Below are 21,132 nucleotides of genomic sequence, written 5' to 3' on the forward strand. Positions count from 1 at the left end.
TGAAACTGAGCTGAAGCTGGGAAGCACCTTGGGACAAACACTTGGTCACCTCCTCTTGCTTCTTGAGCATGAGGTGGTCAGTTACTATTGGTGTTTGTTCTTGTTTTCGGCTTTTGGTTTTTCCAACATTTTAAATTTGGGGCCTGTGCCCTGGAGGTAAGTAGCAAGTGAAAGGCCTGAAACAAAGCCCTAAACCAACTGAGAGAAGTGATTATCCAAGAAGGTGTCGTGCTAACTGGGCGCTTCAGACTGCATACAACTCACAGCAGAACCAAGATGGGAAAGAGGGTGGGGCCTGGGGTGGACAGAACAGGCCAAGTGAGCACCACGTGGCTAAGGGATGCTGCTCCATCAACACAAGCCAGCTCACCAGACAACCCAGAAACCAAAATAACCCCTCTGCAGACTGTGAGATTCTCATTTTACAAAACCATCAAAGCAGACATGCTCTGTCAGTTCTCAGGCTGCCCAGGACACACTGTCAAAGTTGAAGACTTAAAACAAAAAGAGTGCATCCTGACAATGCCAGGAACTAGAAGCAGGAAGTCAGGGCACCTCCATAGCCACACTGAATCCATAGTCTCTAAGAGCAGAGCCGCCATCATTCTTGTAGCTCCTGGTGACTATGTATGACCTTGGCCAGATGCTGCAGAGATCTAGGCCCTGACCCTTCTGCAGAGTCTGCTCCTCCTCTGCCCTTTGCTTCAGTATCACCTGGGGTGCCCACCTGGATTATCAGGAGGTACCCATCTTGTGACCCTTAACCTAAAGATGTCTGCAAAGATTCCTCTTTGCCAAATAAAGTCACAATTGCAATTTCCAGGATATGTTTGGGGGTTCCAACATTCAACCCACCACACTCTTCAAAGCATGAGTCCTCTCTAAACATACATCCCCAGAGTAAAGTACATCCAAGGACAGACAATACAAGGGTGTTGCAGAATATTTGTTTAGCTATGCAAAGATGTGTTGCATTTGTGTAACTATGTAAAGATGTATTGCTGTTTTACCTTGCCTGCCTAAGGCACCTGATTAGTCTAATAAAAAGCTGAATGGCCAATAGTGAGGAAGGAGGTATAGGCAGAACTTCTAGGCAGGGAGAGTAAATAAGAGGAGAAATTTAGGCTTGAGGAAAAAAGAAAAAGAGATGACAGGGAGACACCAGGGGCCAGACAGACAGACATGGAGGAAGCAGGGAAGTAGAACATACAAAATAGAAGAAAAGTTAAAAGCCCTGAGGCAAAACATACATTAATAGAAACAGTTAAGTTAAAAGAGCTAGTAGGACAAGGCTAAGCTAAGGCTGAGCATTCATAATAATATTTATGAGCATTAATAATAAGTCTCTATGTCTTTATTTGGGAGCTGGTCAGTAGCCCAAAGCAAATTCCAACTACAATGACACCCAACATGGGTCCTGAGTTTCCACATAGGGCCTGAGAAAGCTGGGGGAAAAAACCCATAGATATGGCTCCTTTAAGAGGTACTGCTGTGCAGCAGAGCACTAGAGCAGCCAGCAGGCTAAGTACAAACAACAAGCTAAGTAAAAACACCTGCCACCATGTAGGCACCAACTTCCTAGAGCTGAGGTGGTTAAACAAAGCTTCCAGTTAATCAAAGCTCTTAGCCAGGCCTGCATGGACCAAGGAGGGGGCAGAGCCAACCACCAGAGCTGCACAGTGGAGGGTCCTAGCTGCTGCTTATCAGTTTAAGATTTGGCTCACACAAAAAATGATACAGATGCACAGTAATACAGGTCCATACAAAAAAAACAAAACAAAACACAAAAAACCTTTAAACAGGCTGCAGTGTGCATAGGTGCTTAAGAAAGAAAAGAAAATGGATATAAACAGTCATAGGAAAAAATAAATAGTTTAAAAATAATTAAGTAAAGTCTTTAAAGAAAGAGTAAAGTAATATGAAAAAATAAGCCATATAAAGATGGGAAATACAAGAGGAGTCTGAATCATGCATTGTGTTTTGTTAACTCTGAATTTTTTTTGAATGCTGATAAGTGAATGACGGCTGCTGGGAGACATTGGATTGTAAAAGGAACTGCTGAATTAAACCAGCCTAGATACTTTAGGGATGTCTTAACTTTAAAATGGAATTCAGAAAATATATTGCATTGGGGGAGGAGTTATGCTTTTGTTTCCACAGGAAATGAAAGGCCATAGATTCCTTCAAAATTAACAGAGACCAGATTTGATTAGGGGAGACACCCTGAAAATATTGAATACAGACATAAAGAAATAAACCGAGAAAAACTACAAGGCAGGTGACATATAAGCTGATCCCTTGACATGGGAACAGCTCTGAGACTGGATGAGACAAGATAAATATTACTAGTTACAGAGTCCTCATGACTTATTATTACATGCCATCCTTTCATATGGCATGGATAGAGGTTTGGTTATATAGTCCAAACAAACTTATAAAGTTGACAAATGTCTTTTACCTGCTCTAACATTAAAAAACAAATCATCTTTGTCTGGCCTGTGTATAATGCAAAGTCCATCCTTGTTACTGCAGATGTGTGTGTTACCTTTGAAAGTTTGTGTGTTTTCAGAGCAAGGGGACCAGACACCAATGAAAATGAGTGGCCCAGGTGATCCAGCCTCTCAGAGTGCCTCTATTACAGTTTCCTCAGAGTTCTGTGTTCAGAACAACTTCAAGGCTGCTAGCTGAGATGGTCCAGCCTCACTGACTATTCTAGCCACTACTTCAGATAAGCTTTGAACTTTCCCATTACACAGAGACTGAACAACAAATGTTATGGCTAATTTTCTTAGGCCTTGACCATTATCTCAATTTTCTCAGGGGCCCCTGGGAATGCCATCACCCCCAGACAACAGGAAGTAGTCTAGAGACCACAATGCCCACATTCCCAAGGGGTAGGGTGGGTAGTTTTTAGTCATTCAGTGGTTTATGGATGTTTGTCATCATTTAGTAGGGATATATGAATATAGGATAAAAAGATAACTATTCATCTCAAATATTTTACATTGGTATGGACTTTTGTATACTGATACAAAATTAAAGTTATTTTTGTTATACTGTATATATGTTTCTACTCTTATTTAAGGTATTATATCTATGCATTTTAAAATGTAATATAAAGTTCTAGTCCTTGAAAGATATTATTACAAACATTTTAAAATAATTAAAAATTCAGGTTAATAGTCATCTATAACAATCAAATTTGTAGTCATATAGGTGTATTTTCAAGGTTGAACAGATATATTTTAGATAGACAGGTGGTCTTCAAATACTTCAGAGACCTACAGAATAGTATTTAACATGTTTAATAACCTAAGGCTTTTCATGACAGTGAAATACGTCCGCTCCTGGCAGCACCAATCTGCTTCATAAAAGGATTCTATGGATCCCATAGAACCCATAAAAGGATGATGGGCATCAAAGAACCTCCATATGGAATTCACTTTCATTGTGGCAAAGCTAGTCACGGGGCAAGAAACTGTCCTCACTTCAATTGCTGCCAGTATACTGTAAAAACTGGATAGCAGGACACAAAGAAAAAGACTGCCAAACTTTGCCAAGACAAAAGGGGACAGTCCTTCAAAATTCCTGCTTCACAGAAAAATCTGTCAGATATTCTCAGCCTGTATGCCAAAGATTGATGCCCCAACTGTGCAAAGGAACCTTGGGTAACTGTTCAGGCAGCTAGCTGCTTCTGTCATTTCTATAGTTTTGGAAGTTACTTGCTCTGCACTTCCTGTTTACTCAGGTAATATATCCTTCTCAGGTCTCTGATGGAGTTGAAGATGAGATAGTTATAGTCATAGTTTTCCTTGTTACCAAATTCAGAAAAGCTTACATAAGAGATAAAAAGTTTATAAGGTTGAAAAACAGAAACGCTTAAATTGTTTATCCTTGAAAATGTTTTGAGGTCTAAAAATATAATTTTGAGTTGGTAATTCAAGTTAGAATAGAAAGTAAATTAGGTACACAACTTTGGACTCACCACGATCGGATAGATAATGGAGTATTTTCTCTGAATTTGCCAAATGCAAATGCATTGGATATTGTAAATGTAATTCTTACTTGATAATTGTTGTTATTGTATATAGTCTTCCTATGTTGAAGCTAAAACTTTTCTTTTTATTTAGACAAAAAGGAGGAAATGTTGTAGAATATTTATTTATGCAAAGATGTGTTACATTTGTGTTGTGGAATATTTGTTTAACTATGTAAAGATGTGTTGCATTTATTTAATTATGTAAAGATGTGTTGCTGTTTTACCTTGCTTGCCTAAGGCACCTGATTGGTCTAATAAGAAACTGAATGACCAATAGCGAGGGAGGAGATATAGGTGGAACTTCTAGGCAGGGAGAGTAAGTAGGAGGAGGACTTTAGGCTTGAGGAAAAAAGAAAAGGAGAGGAGATGGAGATGCCAGGAGACAGCCAGACAAGACACGGAGGATGCAGGAAAGTAGGACATACAGAATGAAAGAAAGGTAAAACACAAAACATAGATGAATAGAAACAGGTTAAATTAAGTTAAAAGAGCTAGTGGGACAAGCCTAAGCTAAGGCTGAGCATTCATAATTAATAATAAGTCTCTATGTCTTTATTTGGGAGCTTGTTGGTGGCCCAAAGGGAATTCCAGCTACACAAGGGATCATTTAAAGCACTACTCTAAGCAAACAATACTAAAGAGAAATGAGAAAATAACAAACTGTTGAATTTGTTCAATCAAATGGAAGAAGTACCTTCACTATAAAGATCTGCAACACAGTTTTCCACAGCAAACTGTCAGTATGCTAATATGTGGTGCCTTAAATTCATTTAAAATTCAAAGCATAACTTTTTAAATTTGTTATACTAATCTTCCACATCTTTCAAAGCCCTGAAAGGGTTTCTCACCCTTCCTTTTGTCTCTCAGTTTAAAGTAGAATTTGGTCTTTTGCCCTTTGATCATTTCATGAACTAAGAAGCCAAGAAACAGCCAAACAGCTTTGTGGCAAAAAATAGTTAAAAACTCATTTCCAGACCAGTGCAATGACACGGTGGGTAAAGACAAGTGCCACCAGCCTGAAAACCTGAGTCCAATCGCTAGGTCCCACGTGGTGGAAAGAGGACCAACTCCTGCAAGTTGTCCTCTGACCTCCACAAGTTCACCACAGCACCCTCACGCGCACGCGCGTACACACACACATACATGCACACCTGTACATGGATACATCCACACTCAGGAAAAAAAGTAAAAAGTGAGCAAAAAGTCAAATAAAAAAACTGTAGCAGAATGAAAGGGAAAACAGGTGTGGCAGTGAAAAGTGACTGGGTCGACGGATGGAAGGTTCCAGTGGTGCAGAATGGGAGGGAGGTCTACCATAGAGTACTGCTCCGTGCACTTGCTCCTGTCCACACAGGCATGCCCCCTCCATGTAGCAGATGCTCCTCACCCCATTTTTTTTTTGTTTTAGCCAGAGGGATACCAGTGAACACGATGCAAAGGCTTGAAAAAGCACCCCTACAACTGAAATTGCATTCTTGACCTCGCCATCACAATGGGTCCCAGGAGAATAGAGACATGTGACCCAGCTGCACTAGCCAAACTGCCCCCAGCTGATCCCAGCCTGGATTGGGCCAGCTGGACTGTAGAGTGACCATGACAAGACCATGTGTCTCGGCACTGATACCCACACTGCCTCCCTCACATCCTCCTTAGGTGTTTATCTCTCTAACTCGAAGACACAACCTTAGTGCCCCTTAAGTGGAACATAATTAGACAGGAAGTGAGACCTAATGAGGGAAGTGAACCTCATCAGTGTCTCTGTCTCTGAAAGTCACCAGAGGTCTCCAGAGGAAAACTGAAGATACTCCCCTAAGTGTTAGGTGAAGAAAACAAGCTAGAGCACATGGCTGTTAACTACCACCTTATTTTAGGAAATAAAATATAAGAAAGCAGAACAGTATGTCCTAAACTCTCTGACTCTATGTGTATAATCCATATACAACTCCCTTCCCTGTTGGTATACAGTATTCAGTTTTTTGTTCATCTTACAGACTTGATAAACAGACAATTACACAAAGTCCCTGCTCTGACAGGACTCGGTGTCTACAGAGACCAGTTTCAATCCAGATAGAGGGGAAATTCAAGGTACAGAAACTAGTGATGAAAGAGACAGCGTTCATATCGCTCAGCAAGAGGCCTCAGAGTTCTCTGAAACTACAGGCAGTTGTGAGCCAACCAAGATGGTCACTGGGAACCAAACTCACATCTCCTGTGAGAGCTGTACATGATGGTCTCAACCTCTGAGCAATCACTCCAGCCACCAAGGGCTTATTTTTAAAACTCCTGAAAAGTAAGCTAATGGGTAAGAGATATAAGAATTTTCCAAAGTCAGGACATTGACTGTTTTCTCAGTATGCCAGAAAGTCATTCTAAGACAAACAGCACAGTGTCCTCTGGCCACCGGCACATTCATTGTTAAGGCAGACAATGCTTGTATTATCTAGTGGCACATTTCACATTATACAGAATTGAAAGAAATCAAACACCATTGTAGTAATTTGAATGTAATTGGCTCCCATTTACATTCACTATTGGAGGTGTGGCTTTGTTGGAGTGGGTATGGCCTTGTTGGAGGAAGTGTGTCACTGTGGTGTGGGCTTTCAGGTTTCCTATGCTCAGGACACTGCCTAGTCTCTCAGTTGTCTTCCTTTTGTCTTCAAGATGTAGCACTCTCAGCTTCAGCACCATGTCTGCCTGCTCATTGCCATGCTCCCCATCATGATGATAATGGACTGAACTTATGAAACTGTAAACAAGCCCAATTAAATGTTTTCTTTATAAGAGTTGTCGTGGTCATGATGTCTCTTCACAGAAATAAAAACCCTAAGACAGAGGTTGGTACCATTGCTGTGATAGGCCTGACCCTATGTTTGTTTGGAGGAATTTAGACTTTGGTACTTTGAGTTTGGGAAGCAGTGGAATGCTTTAAGCACTGCTTAATGGGCCATACTAGTAGGAGCATGAAAGACAATGGTGCTGAGAGTTATTTGAACTATGAGGTGCTCACTCAAGAGGTTTCAGAGAAGAATTTTAGTATGTTGTCTAGAGATCGTTGTTGTGATATTTTGGCAAAGAAGCTGGCTGCTTTTTGCCCTGAGGAGTCTGCCTGGGGCTAAAGTGAAGAGTTTGTTGGGTTATTTCTGTTGGCAGAAGAAATCTCAAAACAGCCTAATAAATAAGAGACTCTGTTGTCTGGTTATTCGTGTTCATGCTTGAAAAGGAACAAGCTGAGCAGGATAAACTACAAAATGTAAATTTTGATGAGAAGAAGAGCATCAGGAAGTGGAATGGAACTAAATCCTGTGTTCAAGGAGATAAACAGATTAAGAAATGGAAGAAAGGAAGTGATGACCTCAGGGCAAGATCCCACCCAGCTTTTAAGAAAAGCTTAGAGGCAGATGTGGTGGGCACACTTTTAATCCCAACACAGGGAAGGCAGAGGATGGCTGATCTCTGAGTCTATAGAGCAAGTTTTAGGACAGCCAAGCTTAGACAGTGAAAGAAAGCAAGCTGGTAAAGATGTAATTGAACAAGGGAGCCAAGTTCCAGCCGCAGAAAGCAGCAGAACTTGGCAGCTTCAGCCACGTGGTCCTGGGTTTACAGTTAAAGGTAAAAGAAATGAGTTATGGAATTTGCCTCTGAGCCTGAAGAAAGCCACTGAGGCCAGGCATGTGTCAGGGGAGTCTCTGAATGGAGGCCTAGTAGAGAGGCCATTACATTAAGCTGTGAAGTTGAAGCCTGGATTGCCTTAGAGAACCCAAGATGTTAAGAGATGTCAGAGTCATGGAATACCTGCTGAGAAGAGCTGCTAACAGGGGGTGGAACCAGTCCAAGAGAAAGAAATGTGTTGTAGTCAACAAAGCTGAACAGAGTTGGAGATCTGAAGAGCATGTCAATATCAGACATGAAGGTGCAGAGTTTAGAGTTTGCCCAGCTGGTTTTTGGTCTTGCTCTGTTCTAGTATTTCCTCATTATGCTCCCTTCCCCACGTTTTGGAATGGTAATGTATATTCTGTGCCATTATATGTTGCAAGTATGTGATCTGTTTTTTATTTTGATTTTATTTCTTTTATAAAAGAAAATGTAAATTACAGTTAAGAGTCTGCATGAATCTCAGAAGAGACTTTGAACTTAGGACTTTTACACATTGTTGAGACTGTTATGGACAATGGGGACTTTTGAAATTGGACTAAATTGCATTTTGCATTTTGATATTGTTATAAGCTTATGGGGGCCAGTGAGTGGAATGTGGTAGTTTGGATATACTTGGCTCCCATAATCTCATAGGGAGTGGTACTATTAGAAGTTGTGGCTTTGACGGAGTGGGTATGGCCTTGTTGGGAAATGTGTCACTGTGGGCAGGCTCTGAGGTTTTCTATGCTCAGGACACTGCCCAGTCTCTCAGTCGACTTCCTGCTGCCACAAGATGTAGCACTCTCAGCTCCAGCACCACATCTGCCTGCCTGCTGCCATGCTCCCTGACATGATGATAAAGGACTAAACCTCTGAAACTGTAAGCAAGCCACCCCAATTAAATGTTTTCTTTATAAGAGTTGTCGTGGTCATGGTGTTTCTTCACAGCAATAAAAACCCTAAGACACATGTTGATCATTTTATTGTAAAAATGTAAGCAAATATAAATCAACCTATGTGAAATCACTGTGTATTAGCATAAATGCAATTTCAAGTGAAAAAAAGAAGAATCTGATCAGGAATAAACATTAAGTTTCAACAGTGCAGCTGGGCAGTGATGGCACATGCCTTTAATTCCAACACTTGGAAGGCAAAGACAGACAGATCTCAGTGAGTTTGAGGCCAGCCTGGTCTACAAAGTGAATTCCAAGACAGCCAGGACTGTTAAACATAGAAACCCTATCTCAAAACCTCCCTTTCCCCCCCACAAAAAATTTCAACAGTGCTAAAGTTATTTTTGGAAGACACTGATGTATTAAAGATGGTTTTGCTTATAAGGACCTTAGAAAAATAAAAAAATTTCTGAGTGGGCCATCTTTATCTTCTTTATTTGTGTGTGTGTGTATGAGATGTATATATATCAGGCCATGAGGTAACATGAGAAAACACCAACCTCACCAAGATTTTTTATCTTATCTAATCAAATTATGTTCCTGGCTAGAAAACCTTTCTTGTAGTTATTTTAAATGTAGTCATTTTAAGTGAACAATCTGAAGAGAAGTCCTATGTAGATCCATATTTCTGTTAAATGACTGCTAAACCCTAAGCTTTAATCTCCTCCTCGGGGAAAGAGCATCCAAAGCATTGCTATTATTCACTCTAGAAGCCAGATTATCTCTTTAAAGACATCAGCGTGAGCTTGTGTTTCAGCAGGGGAGAGCCTGTCCAGGTGAGCTCTGTGCTCTGCTTCAGAAGAGATCTCGGTGGAGGGCAAGGCTGAGCACCTGGGCCTCAGAGGTTAGCTTTCTCCTTTGCAGCCAAGTGAGAGCCGGCCTGCATGTAGGTGTGAATCGCGTTCTGTGTCAAAGGAAGAGAAGACCAGCATGTTAGCATGTTAGCCAGGGGATTTCTTTTATAACCCAGAAATTCATTCACTGTGAACGATTTCATATTGTGGGGAGCTAAAATGAAGCCTATGTGCTGTGCAGATCAGTTCTTTATATCTCTAAGAAAATGCCTAATAGCTGTTGAACTGACAAGATAACGCCAGTGGAAACCAAACTGTATCTGATCCAGCCCAGCACATGCTCCTCTGCCCATCATACCACACTGGGCTCACCTTAGGCTTCTCGGCATTGTATTTGTCCAGAAGAGCCTGGATGCGGGCCCCATAGTCAGGGTGGACATCAGTGAAATTCTTGACCTGTAGCCAAAGGAAGACACACATAAGCATCTCCTCACCCACATATAAGCACTTGACCCCCAGTGTCTGTTCCACTGTGCTTGCTCATTAGATGAGGAAAGAACATGAATAGGAAGTTGTGCCATACAGGCATAACATTATACAGTTTCTGGAAGAAGACTTGCGGTGGGGGGCGGGGGCAGTGTAAGTTCTTCAGTCTATAGGCTGAGCTGCCGTACCGAAGTCACCTACCACGATTAAACGCCCTCTCTCTAAATGAGCAAGATAATTACACTTATGTAGTATCACAGAAACACACTTGGTCTTTGTTCTACATCCCTGGCACATGGATCCTAAAGCCTTTGGAATTTACCATCTTCAGCGTGCCACTGAGGAGCTCCGTAGAAAGCCTGATGAGCTTCAGGATGGAGCTGGTACCAGACACAATACAACACAACAAACGTAGGACTTGAAGGCTGAGATTTCCAATCCTACCCCTGTGCATCCAGGGAGGGCAGAGGGCCTGCAGATGGTGTCTAATCACCTCATAGCTGATGACCTCATCAGCCATGCCTACGTAAGGAGAGCTCCATGAAAGCCCTCGTATGACCGTCTGTACTTGTGGAGCCTCTGGTGGGTGAACGAATGGAGGTGTTGGGAGGATGATGCATGAGAGCAGCATGGAAATGGCCAGCCCTTCCCACACACCTAGCTTCTGTATCTCTTCCATTTAATGAGTACTGAGATATCCTTTATAATGAACAGATAATGCTAGACAAGGGGTTTTCCTAGGTTCTGTGAGCCATCCTAGCAAATTGTCAAACTTGGCAGATGATCCTGGGAACCCTGAGACAGTCATTAGAACTTATGGATGTGCCAGGTATGTCATCGACATCAAAAGTGGAAGGGGTCTTACAGGGGTGAGTCCCTAAATCTGCGGTTATGACACTAATTCCAGGGACTCCTGTCACAACTGAATTGAATTGTAGGACAACTAAACACCACCAGAGAATTCAAGAACTGTGTGTTGTTGAGGGAGAAAGCATACAACCAACCTCATAGGCTATGACAGGGAAAACACACCTGAATAACTTGTACCAGCTGTCTGTAAACAGCTGACCTCACACCGGATATTTCACAAGTCCGTGATCTGTATGAAGGAACGGACTTGGCACTCACTGCCTCAATTCAGAATGATGCACAACCTTGGCATCCACCAGGCCACTCCATGAAGGGATCCCCAAGCAGCAACTGAACCCCCGAAAGCAGTGAAAGGAGGCAGGGCACCAGAAACAAACAGAAAGCCTTAGAGACTCAGAGACAGGAGACTACCAAGGATGGGAGTCCAGTTCCAACACTGACAGGCTGCATTCCTTATTCTCATCAGGAACAAGAGATAAAACTTGCCCTGCTTATCCCCCAGAGCAACCACCAAGCTCTTTGCTAGTTCCTGATCTAGATCCTGGGTTCTAGAACATTCCAGATAGTGGTCCTATGATCAGAGAAGGAGCAACTAACACGAGGAAACAGAAGGGTCACTAGGTTTACTATGAATATACTCCTGAGGCAAACCAAAAAGCTAGGAGCCAGAGAGAGGGTTTCATGTAGCTCAATGAGCAGCCAGCAGACACACCCCAGCATCTCGACTCAGCCTGCTTTGGGGAACAGCTCGGTTCTCGCTCTAGAAAAGAGGCAAGCTTCTACTCCATCTGAAGGAGAGTTATAGACTCATGACACTGAGCCTTGACACGGGCTTCAAACCACAAAACTGGCATCAATACTTCTCATCCTCTGAAAAGCAGAGCCACATCTGGCCATCACACACTATTGGACGCAGAACCGACTGCAGCTAAATTAAACAGCATACACAAGAATTCACTTTAAACTCAACTAAATCTCTACACACTAGAGAAATGGGTAAGAATGAGAGTATTATCACACAAGACAAAACATCAAGACAAGGTAATCGAAGTTTGACTGGGAATTGCTCCACTGTTTAAAAAGTCACCTTAGCTGAGGTAAACTGTAAACCATTCTTTTCCTTGTAAGGGTCTCTCACACGGCTGCACTACCTCCAAGCGCCAGCAGGTGTCACCCTTAAGCTAGCAAAGATAGACTCACCGCTTTCTTCTGAATGAAGAGCTGAGCATCTTTCAGGTGGCCTGCAATGTTCTCACACAGGCGTTTCCTCTCCTCCTCGTTCAACACCTTCGTATAGAATGTCCTCACCTGCTCAAGCAACAAGAGGGCAAAAAATAGAACAGCCATTTTACCATGAAAAACTCACCCAAGAGTCTACATTTGAAATACACAAAAAAAATCACTGAAAAATTATAAATAAAACTGCCATCTGTGTTGAATTAATTTCTGTTTAGCATTCATTTGTTGACAGTAGCTCATAACTAGTTTTCTTCTCTGTGTCTCTGTGCATGTGTGCATGTGTGTGTCTGTGTGTGCATGTGTGCATGCATGTGTGTGTGTGTATGCATGTATATATGAGTGTGTGCATAAGTGTGTGTGCGCGAGTGTGTATGTGTGTCTGTGTATCTGTGTGTGTGTGTACACATCTAACTTTCTCAGGATTGGTTGCTCCTACTTAGAGCCCATATGCTTCCAAGAGGCATGCTCAGTCGGTGGGTAGTATCTCCACAGTGGTGCTCTTCCCTGGTCCTGGCATTATGCTGAGACCAGTCCTAGCTTTCCAAAACCCACAAAACCTACGACTTCTTTAATTCCTTGGAGACATAACACCTTCACAAGGAGATAAATCAGTCAAGAATCCCATCAGATATAGACTTCCGGTATACCTCCTGTTGCTTCTGTGACTCATTTTCTTTTTTTTTTTTTTTCCTGTGACTCATTTTCATTACTGGAATCTAAAGATAATGTGTTTAACTGAGCTGTAACACCTTTTCAGAACATTTAATATAGTCTGTCTCTGGAGGAAGGGAGGGAGGGAGAGAGGGAAGGAAAGGAGGGAGGAAGGAAGGAGGAAGGAAGAAAGACAAGGCATAGATGTCACCATAATCTATCATCTTGAACCAAAAGGGATTTTTTTCACATTTATTTGTTTGCTTATTTATTGTGCACACACCTGTGCACTCCATGGCATGTGTGTGGATGTTAGAGGACAAATTGTGGGCATTAGTTCTTTCTTACATGTGGGTTCTGGAGCTCAAACTCTGGTTGTCAGGCTTGGCTGCAATCACCCTTCCCCACTGAAGCCATCTCACTGCCCCAGAAGGAATTTCTGGAAGCATTTCCAGTAGTTCACCACAGCCAGCTCGTCACGGGAGCTCATTGTCAATTTGCCAGGAATTCTGGAAACAAACTATTTACACACACACACACACACACACACACACACACACACACACACACTTTTTTTTTCCTGCAACTTTCTGAGCTCTTGGTCATTAAATCCTTGCTTTGTTAGTTCTCCAAAGCTTTTCTTTACTTTTTTTTTAAGATTTATTTCACTTTATGTATATGAATGTTTTACTTGCATGTATTATAATGTGTACCACATGTTTGCCTGGTGCCCAAGGAGGTTAGACAAGGGTGTCACACCCCTTGGAACTGCAGTTTGAGCCACATGTGGGTGCTGGGAATTGAACCCTGGTCCTCTGCAAGAGCAGCTAGTGCTCTTAACCACTAAGCCATCTCTCTAGGCCCTCTCCAAAGTTTTTCATCTGTCTTTCCAATGTTCTTCAGGAGAGAATAGGTCTGATATGAACAAATCCTCTAACCTAGATGTAGAAAGCCACATGAATCGTTTTTAAGGAAATAAACATGAAGCTTCTTAGGTATTTCCCATAGAACTTTTATTATTGTGTCATTATGCTTTGAACTCATAATACCAGTATCATGGCTGGTTAGAAATATGAGTCCTACATTGCAATAAGAAAACCTCTCATTAAAATAAGAAGGGTCCTGAGGAAGCTCATATAGCAAACCTTAATGTGCAAATAGCAGTCTTGTTAACTAACTGGTTTCTACAGGAGTTGTATGGCTTGCTTTGCTCCTGTCTTGACCTCACCCAAGCAAATTCCTTGAGCGGCAAAGACTATACTGCAATACACTTGATGTCACCCATATCTCTAAAAATAATACACTTACTATGAAACGCTGTACAAGCTATATTAGGCTTACCTAACTATGCTTTATATCCCACGATAAAATAGCAAGCACACATACACACACACACAAACACACACATACCCATTTCAAACAAAGACCCATTTATGTATTTATGAATATTTCACTTGGAATCTACACTTTCAAACTGAGAAAATAAAAACAGTTCTAATTGAATTTAAATATTAATGAACAGAACACTCCCACACAGGACTGTGGAGCAACTACACTCCCATTCCTTGGCTGGGTGTGGTGGGAGCTGCACTAGGTCCATCCTAGCCCACACGCAGGCTCCCACAGCAGCCCCTGGAAAAGCCCACAGGGCAGTGACATGTGACTGGAAACAGGGTGAGCACGTGACTGAGGCAGTCAGCAGCAGGCTGCTCCAAGGCCAAGGATACAACCTGGTGAAAAGATCAGCCAAGAGCATCTGGTTACTGAGGAAAAGAGTGGGAGGTACTCAAAAAGAGAACAGGTAAAAGAAAAACAGCCATAAAAAAGAGTCAGCCATGGGCATGACCAACAGCAGAAGTGGAGAGGCAGAAAAAAAGTGGGGGGTGGGGGCACAGTGGAAAGCAGTAAACATCTGGAGAACAGCTGGACCACATGCCCAGGAGCCCCGACTGGAACCCCACATCTCTTGTTGCCAGTGTTGTTCTGTGTTTTGTAGTACTGGGATTTTTGTAGATCTAATGTCTGGAAACTGGGCTGTTCTGCCAGGATGCTTAGGTCTTACTTGCCCATTTCTTAGATGCTCAGGAGATCATTTTCCCCCAGCATCGCCCAACTGTATCCCTTAAGAAAGGCTAGGGGAACTGAAAATGAGTCCCCACATCGGGAATGGAAAGACTAGTACGGCACAACTCTTTGACTCCACACAATAAAGAGCCTGACTCGTGAGAGCTCAGTCTTCTCTGGCTTCAGTTCAAGATGCCTTAGACTTAAGAAGAGGACAATACGTCAGATGTGATGGCACATGCCTTTAGTCCCGGCACTTGAGAGACAGAAGTAGGTATCTATGAGTTCAAGGCTGGCCTGGCCTACACAGCAAGGTCCAGGCCGACAGAGCTGTAGAATGAGACTGACAGGGCTATACAACGAGGCCCTGACGAGAAAACCAGCCAAGGGCCCACCACCAAGGAGCCAAGGAAGCCGTTACCTGAGTGACGTTGTCTTCATTGGCACTGTTGAAGCGCTGCACATCTGTGGAGCACTGAGAACTGTGCTCCAGGGCTGAGCGCTGCTGCTCTGGGGCACTGAAGCTGTTGGGGTAGTAGTTTGGAGCACCACCTTTAAAGAGAAGCAGAGACCTACTCAGGGGAGTGACAAACGTCTGCAGGGCATCGGTGTGGGAAGGAGCAGGTGCCAGCAGAATACACACACATTAGGTGGTATACATACCACATGCTGGGCAACGGTTCCTCACTTCCCAGGTCTGGCTTCAGGCTGGGAGGTTGCTGCCCTCTCTAAACCCCCATGTGGGCTGCCTCACCCTAAGTCTGAATAAAGAGATCTCAAAGGCTGCGGCAACACTTCAAAGGTTCTTGGCTTATCTGCACCAGGAAGAATCTTCAAAGATCTGACGTGGTTGCCATTGAGATCAGTCCAGAGATCTGACAGTTTCTACCAATTGGATAGAAGCTCCATCCAAACACTGACTCTCCATTGTGCAGAATGACCTAATTCATGCCTGTTCCCTCATCTGCAGACCAAACCTGGAGCTCTGAGATGTTCACAGCTGCTGACCCGGGTGTTAGTGGGGGCTGGGATTAGAACCTGCACTTCTGCCTCTGGATGACACTCTTCCTCACACGGATTTTAGAATTTTTCTCCTTAGCAGGCTCTAACGCTCTCCTTAATTCTACTTTTATATTCCCCCCTAAAAAGGGTTTTTAAAAAGAGAGGGGTGGGTTTTTTTTAATCTGTATTTGTAATATATTAGCATTCATTTATCTGGATTTATTAAACAGAATTTTGGCAGGTATAATTACACATCCTTTATGATTCTGAAATAAATGATGAAGCTTTTCTTTTTCTCACTTGTCATTTTTTAATTTTTATTTACTGTGTGTATGCTTGTACTACAGGACATGTGTAGGGATCAGAGGACAACTTGTGGGAGTCAACTCTCTCCGTCCACCATGTGGCTCCCAAGGATTGAACTCGGGTCTTCAGGCTTACCCTCTGAGTCACCTCAATGGCCCCTTGTTTTGGTATATTTACTTTCCAAACTGCACACTGCTTTGGCTGATCTCAGCAGGAGACTGCCTATCAGAGCCTACACTACCTGTACAGGAACACTGACTAGGAACATAAGAGACTTACAGGAAGAAGCCGATGACAGGAAGGCTTCACGGCTCTCCGCCAGGACAGACATACACTATGGATGATTAGGAGAAGCTTCCTATCTCAGGGATCAAGACACCAAGGGTGTGTAGAGTTGGGCGGGGCATTGGCCCTATACCATGAGGGCCATCACTTATTCACTTTAGAAAGTAGCCCAGGGGCCGCTGTGTCGGCATGAAAAGCAGAGCGTTCAACAGCCAACCACCACACTATTTCTTCACTAAGAATTCGCCCTTTGAGAATTTTTAAATTCTATTTCCAAATACATTCTGACCTTTACTCAAAAGTGGGAGTTGTTTTGGAGGTATTGGCAACTGGGAACAATTAAGTTCTTTCATGAGAATTTCCAGAGCACGGCCCAAATGCACTCTAAAATCAAGCAGAGGACTTCAGCATCCACCCCAAAGCAACTTTCTCACACGTGTGCCAACGGGATGCAAACATGAAACAATTAGCTACAAATGAAGCTCAAGACAAACACAGATGTCTGTGCCATGCACAGCTGCAATAACAAAAGGACCACAAAAGAAGGGGGAGAAAAACAAAGTCTGGAAGAATGGAAAGGCGGGATAGAGAATGCAGGGAGTATCTATTACTTCAGGCCGGGGCCTCTAGAGTCCTAAGAGAGCAGAAATACTACACCCACTCAGTGGAGTTTGGCAGAAAGGGTACAGACTCAGTAAGCAGCAGAGAGGCCTGGGAGTAATGACAGGGGGAGCGAGCACAAAATGGCATATACAAAAACAACTGAATGTGTGAAAATAGTCCCTGAAAAGAATGGCAAGAAATATGTAAAAATGCAATCATCGTGGCCTCTGGGTGCTAGGACTCTTAAGTCAGTTTTTAATCATCTATTTTCCAAGTCCCCTTTAAGGTACATATATTCTTTTTGTTGGAGGTGTACCCTATAATATATAACACCTTTAATTTTCATATAGATAACTATGGCTACAAATAAACATCGCTGGTCAAACTTCTGCAGAGATCTATTTCCACAGCAGGAAATTAAAAACTAAGTTATCTATTAAACTGGAATATTAAAAGAAAGCACATCAACCAAGCAGTCTGTTTGGCTAATCAGAGGCTGTCTGGGCAACAGCATCAGAAAAGGGAATTAAAAGGGAAAAGCCACGCACTTGACAAATGAACCCCAAAACACCCAAATGCAGGAGAATGTCATCTCAGTTAATGATTTAAGTAACTTCAACTTAGGAGAAAAACATGGAAAAGACTCCCTTGATTTTCTCTGTCCCCTCCCTTTCCTTCTAATTTCTAGGCAGACCTGGTCCTCTGGCTTCACCAGAACCAGGAAGAAGCAGGAATTTTGTGCCTTCGCATCTCCAAGGTTTCAGTCCCGGTATGAGTGACTCAGGGGAACTGCACATTTTGTAACCTAGGTTGGATACCCTCCACTACAGCCCTGTGTAAGCTCTTCTTCCCACCCTTCCACTGCGGGACAGACACCAAGGGCAAGCTGAGGAGGGACATCTCAGGAATGTACATAAAACAGACAGAAACCAGAAGAGACCGCAGACAGCTCAGAACTTCCCACTGAGCAGCAGACCTGGGTGGCTGGCAGTGCCTGCAGAGCATGTTACATACAGCACAGGAATTCTCACGGGGGGCTAGCTTGAGGACCACTGGCCAGCATCCCAGCCCATCCACGCCCCATGAACCACTGCCTTTACAAGGAATCAAATATATCAGGCCTACCCTGATTGTCGTGCATGCACATGGGGCCGTCCCGCTGATAGTTGGCCACTCGAGCACGATAGGGACAGTTCACAGGTATCTGGAGATAGTTGGGTCCCAGACGGTGGCGATGAGTGTCTGGATAGGCAAAAAGGCGGCCCTAGGTAATACACACAGCAGACATTAGGAACTGTTGTTTATGAAATAGGAAATGCGCTACAAACATCCTTCAAAAAATCAAAGTACATGATTACCGCATAACCCTGCCTAGCTCTGCCCTGCAGAGCTAAGCCTCTTCCCACTAGAAAGTGTGTTCTTCCTAAAGAAACCATCCCTAATCTCCCATGCCATCTGGCCAGCCACTAACTTCAGTCTGTCCTACACAATGATGCCTACCTACTCCCCAGGATGAGATAGTACCTCAGCATGGTATTTAACATTCCACCTCACCAGAATCCTGAATGAATTCTCCATCTCCCCAGCCCTCTACTCCAAGGGCAGAACTGAACCTTTGCTCATAAGACACAGTGCAATTCTAGAAAGCCAGCTGTGTGGAAATTGTTCAAAGAAGCGTTTCCCACACTGCATGGTAAATTATACACACTCTGTATTCTGAGACTTACTAACAAACACGGAGAGAAAGCTGTGGTTGGAACTACCGGCCCTTTGCAGCCACAGGTAATGACTCCGAGGCTAACCTGAATACGCAAATTATGCCTTATATCTCCCAAAGCAGGATGAGAAGCATCTTGACATCAGCAAAAAGCTTTTGGATTTGCTCTGCATTGATCTTAACATCTAATCACTGAACTATTCTTATCATGCAAGGTTTTAGTCTATGGCAATTCTTGTTTCACAGCCTTGATCACTACCTGACTCTTAGACATATTCTTCTGTTCCTAATTATATAAGGTAAAATAAAAACCAAGGTTTAAAACCATAGAAAGGAGACCATGAGAGGGGATGAAGGGGGAAGGAAAATAGAGGAGATAATAGAATAAATGTGACACAAAAGCCGGAGGGATTTTGGGGAGGAAGCAGTATGGGGAAGAAGAGAAGAGGGGGGTGGGCAGAGGAGGAAGATGGGGAAGAGTGGAGGAGAAAGGGGATACATAGAAACAAAGTGTAATAACAACTTATATTAATGTCTTCATGAAAACTCATTAATGTGCATGCTAACTTAAAACATTTAAAATTTTAATACTGAACTACATTTTTTAAACGAGCATTAAAAAAAAAAACCTAGCCGGGCGGTGGTGGCGCACGCCTTTAATCCCAGCACTCGGGAGGCAGAGCCAGGCGGATCTCTGTGAGTTCGAGGCCAGCCTGGGCTACCAAGTGAGTCCCAGGAAAGGCGCAAAGCTACACAGAGAAACCCTGTCTCGAAAAACCAAAAAAAAAAAAAAAAAAAAAACCTAAACACCAAGCTAAAGAAGGCAAATACAGCACTTACTCTGTACCAAATCACTCACAGCACCATGCTTAACGAGGTCCCACTGATTCTGCCAACATGGTGGCTAAGTAAGCCTGCTTCCCATAATCACTCTACATCACCCAGGTAACATTTAGATGGCTAGTCATGCAGATGGCACTATACCCCAGCCACAGAGAGAAGCTGGCTGCCTCCACTGGCTCCAGAAGCCGTGCCCCAACTCCATCAACAGGCGAGAAGATAGAATGGAGTCATGGGTAGCTTCTGGATGGAGCCTCTGGCACAACACTCTGGCTTGATCACCTTGTATTTAGCAGGCAACCCTAACTTCATCTATGAGTCGCAACCCGATCCTCATCTATGAGTGGAGACACACAGGTTCAGAAACGGCCACGGGGAGCACACACTGACACCCACTTGCATGGGGCCTTACTCAAGGTTTTGTCCTTCACAACACTGCTCTACCTGACTGAAAGGTCGTTCCCCACTCAAGCAACCAGCATAACTTCTCTCCAGATTCCAGCCGTCAATGACTGAGTATGAGAGCAAAGAGAGGCCACACAGCTGCATAGCCAGACCCTCAGTACAGTCTCTCTGCTTCCTGCATTACACTAGTCTGGCTGCTTCATCTCTGGCTTACCCCGTTGGATTAAGTTTTAAGATTTATTAACATGACCTTGTTTAAACCTAAACAAAGACACTGTCCATCAACATAGCTTGGGCCACTGCCCAGCTTCAGCACTCATTCTCTTCAGGGGTAACTGCAGCCCTCTTAACTTACTTTTTGCCCCAATATTCCCATAAAAGAGCCTTCCAAGGGCTTCTCAGATAGCAGTCCTTACCCACCCTGGTTAGCAAATGGCTAAAGGAGGCCAACAGTCCTTCCCAAACTGTGCGTCTCCTCACACGCCCCATATTCAGCTGAATAACACCATGCCTGGCTTATATTTGTTTTCTTTTGTTGCATGGAATACACAATTGCTGTGGTGCTTCACCCTGGGCCAAGTTCTCCATTCCAATCTTCAGTGCTCTCGGAGTTGTGTGACTGAGCTGCTATCTGACTCCAGGTGTCACTGCAGACCCAAGGAACACTGGTAAACTGGACTCCTGTGACGACCTGAGTCACCTTCCATTTTTGAATGTTTTCTCAATACCAGGATTATGCAATCTGAGCTCAGTCCATGACTTTTTCCTGCCCGGTGGACCCTACTAGTCCCTAATCACACAGTTCCGTTCCCTTCCGCCCACCAAGCAGGAAATGCAGTGGGCAGGGCCATACTTCCTCTACTCTCCAGTGCCAACCAAGCCCCAGATACATCTGCTTATAGCTGTACTCTACTCCAGCTCCTTTTCTGTCCTAGGGACAGCTCCTCCCTTTACTATTCATCACTGAGAGGAGTTCTTCTACTTGATAGCCACCAGGCCACGCTTCTCAAAACTGAGTAATCCTTCTGGTTCCCAGAACAGAGAGCTGTACGAATGTCCAGCATTTAAAGGCTCCTCTAACACAGACTTGGTGAACCACACTCAATTTCTCTCATTCAGGACAGAGTAACTGTACAGTTCAAATACCTCCAACACAGTGCACGTCTGTGCCTGTCCGCATGCTCTCTACTGCTTTGTTTCATTTGCTGAAAATCAGGCTCTTACTCAGCCTGCAAACTCCATCTC

At 43.5% G+C, this 21,132-nt stretch overlaps 1 protein-coding gene across 1 annotated transcript in view; it reads right to left on the reverse strand.

The window, feature by feature from the left end:
* Positions 1–9,402: 9,402 nt before the first annotated feature.
* Positions 9,403–21,132, reverse strand: part of Cat (catalase) — a 28,364-nt gene continuing 16,634 nt past the window's right edge. The window contains exons 9-13 of the mRNA XM_059261017.1: positions 18,051–18,189; positions 15,151–15,281; positions 11,976–12,083; positions 9,792–9,875; positions 9,403–9,529 (exon numbers count right to left, since the gene is read on the reverse strand). Coding sequence (XP_059117000.1) covers positions 9,464–9,529; positions 9,792–9,875; positions 11,976–12,083; positions 15,151–15,281; positions 18,051–18,189 — 528 coding nt within the window. The 3' untranslated portion in view covers positions 9,403–9,463. The remainder of the gene's footprint in view (positions 9,530–9,791; positions 9,876–11,975; positions 12,084–15,150; positions 15,282–18,050; positions 18,190–21,132) is intronic.

Source organism: Peromyscus eremicus, chromosome 4 (genome assembly GCF_949786415.1).
Source record: "Peromyscus eremicus chromosome 4, PerEre_H2_v1, whole genome shotgun sequence".
In the NCBI taxonomy this organism is placed as follows: Eukaryota; Metazoa; Chordata; class Mammalia; order Rodentia; family Cricetidae; genus Peromyscus; species Peromyscus eremicus.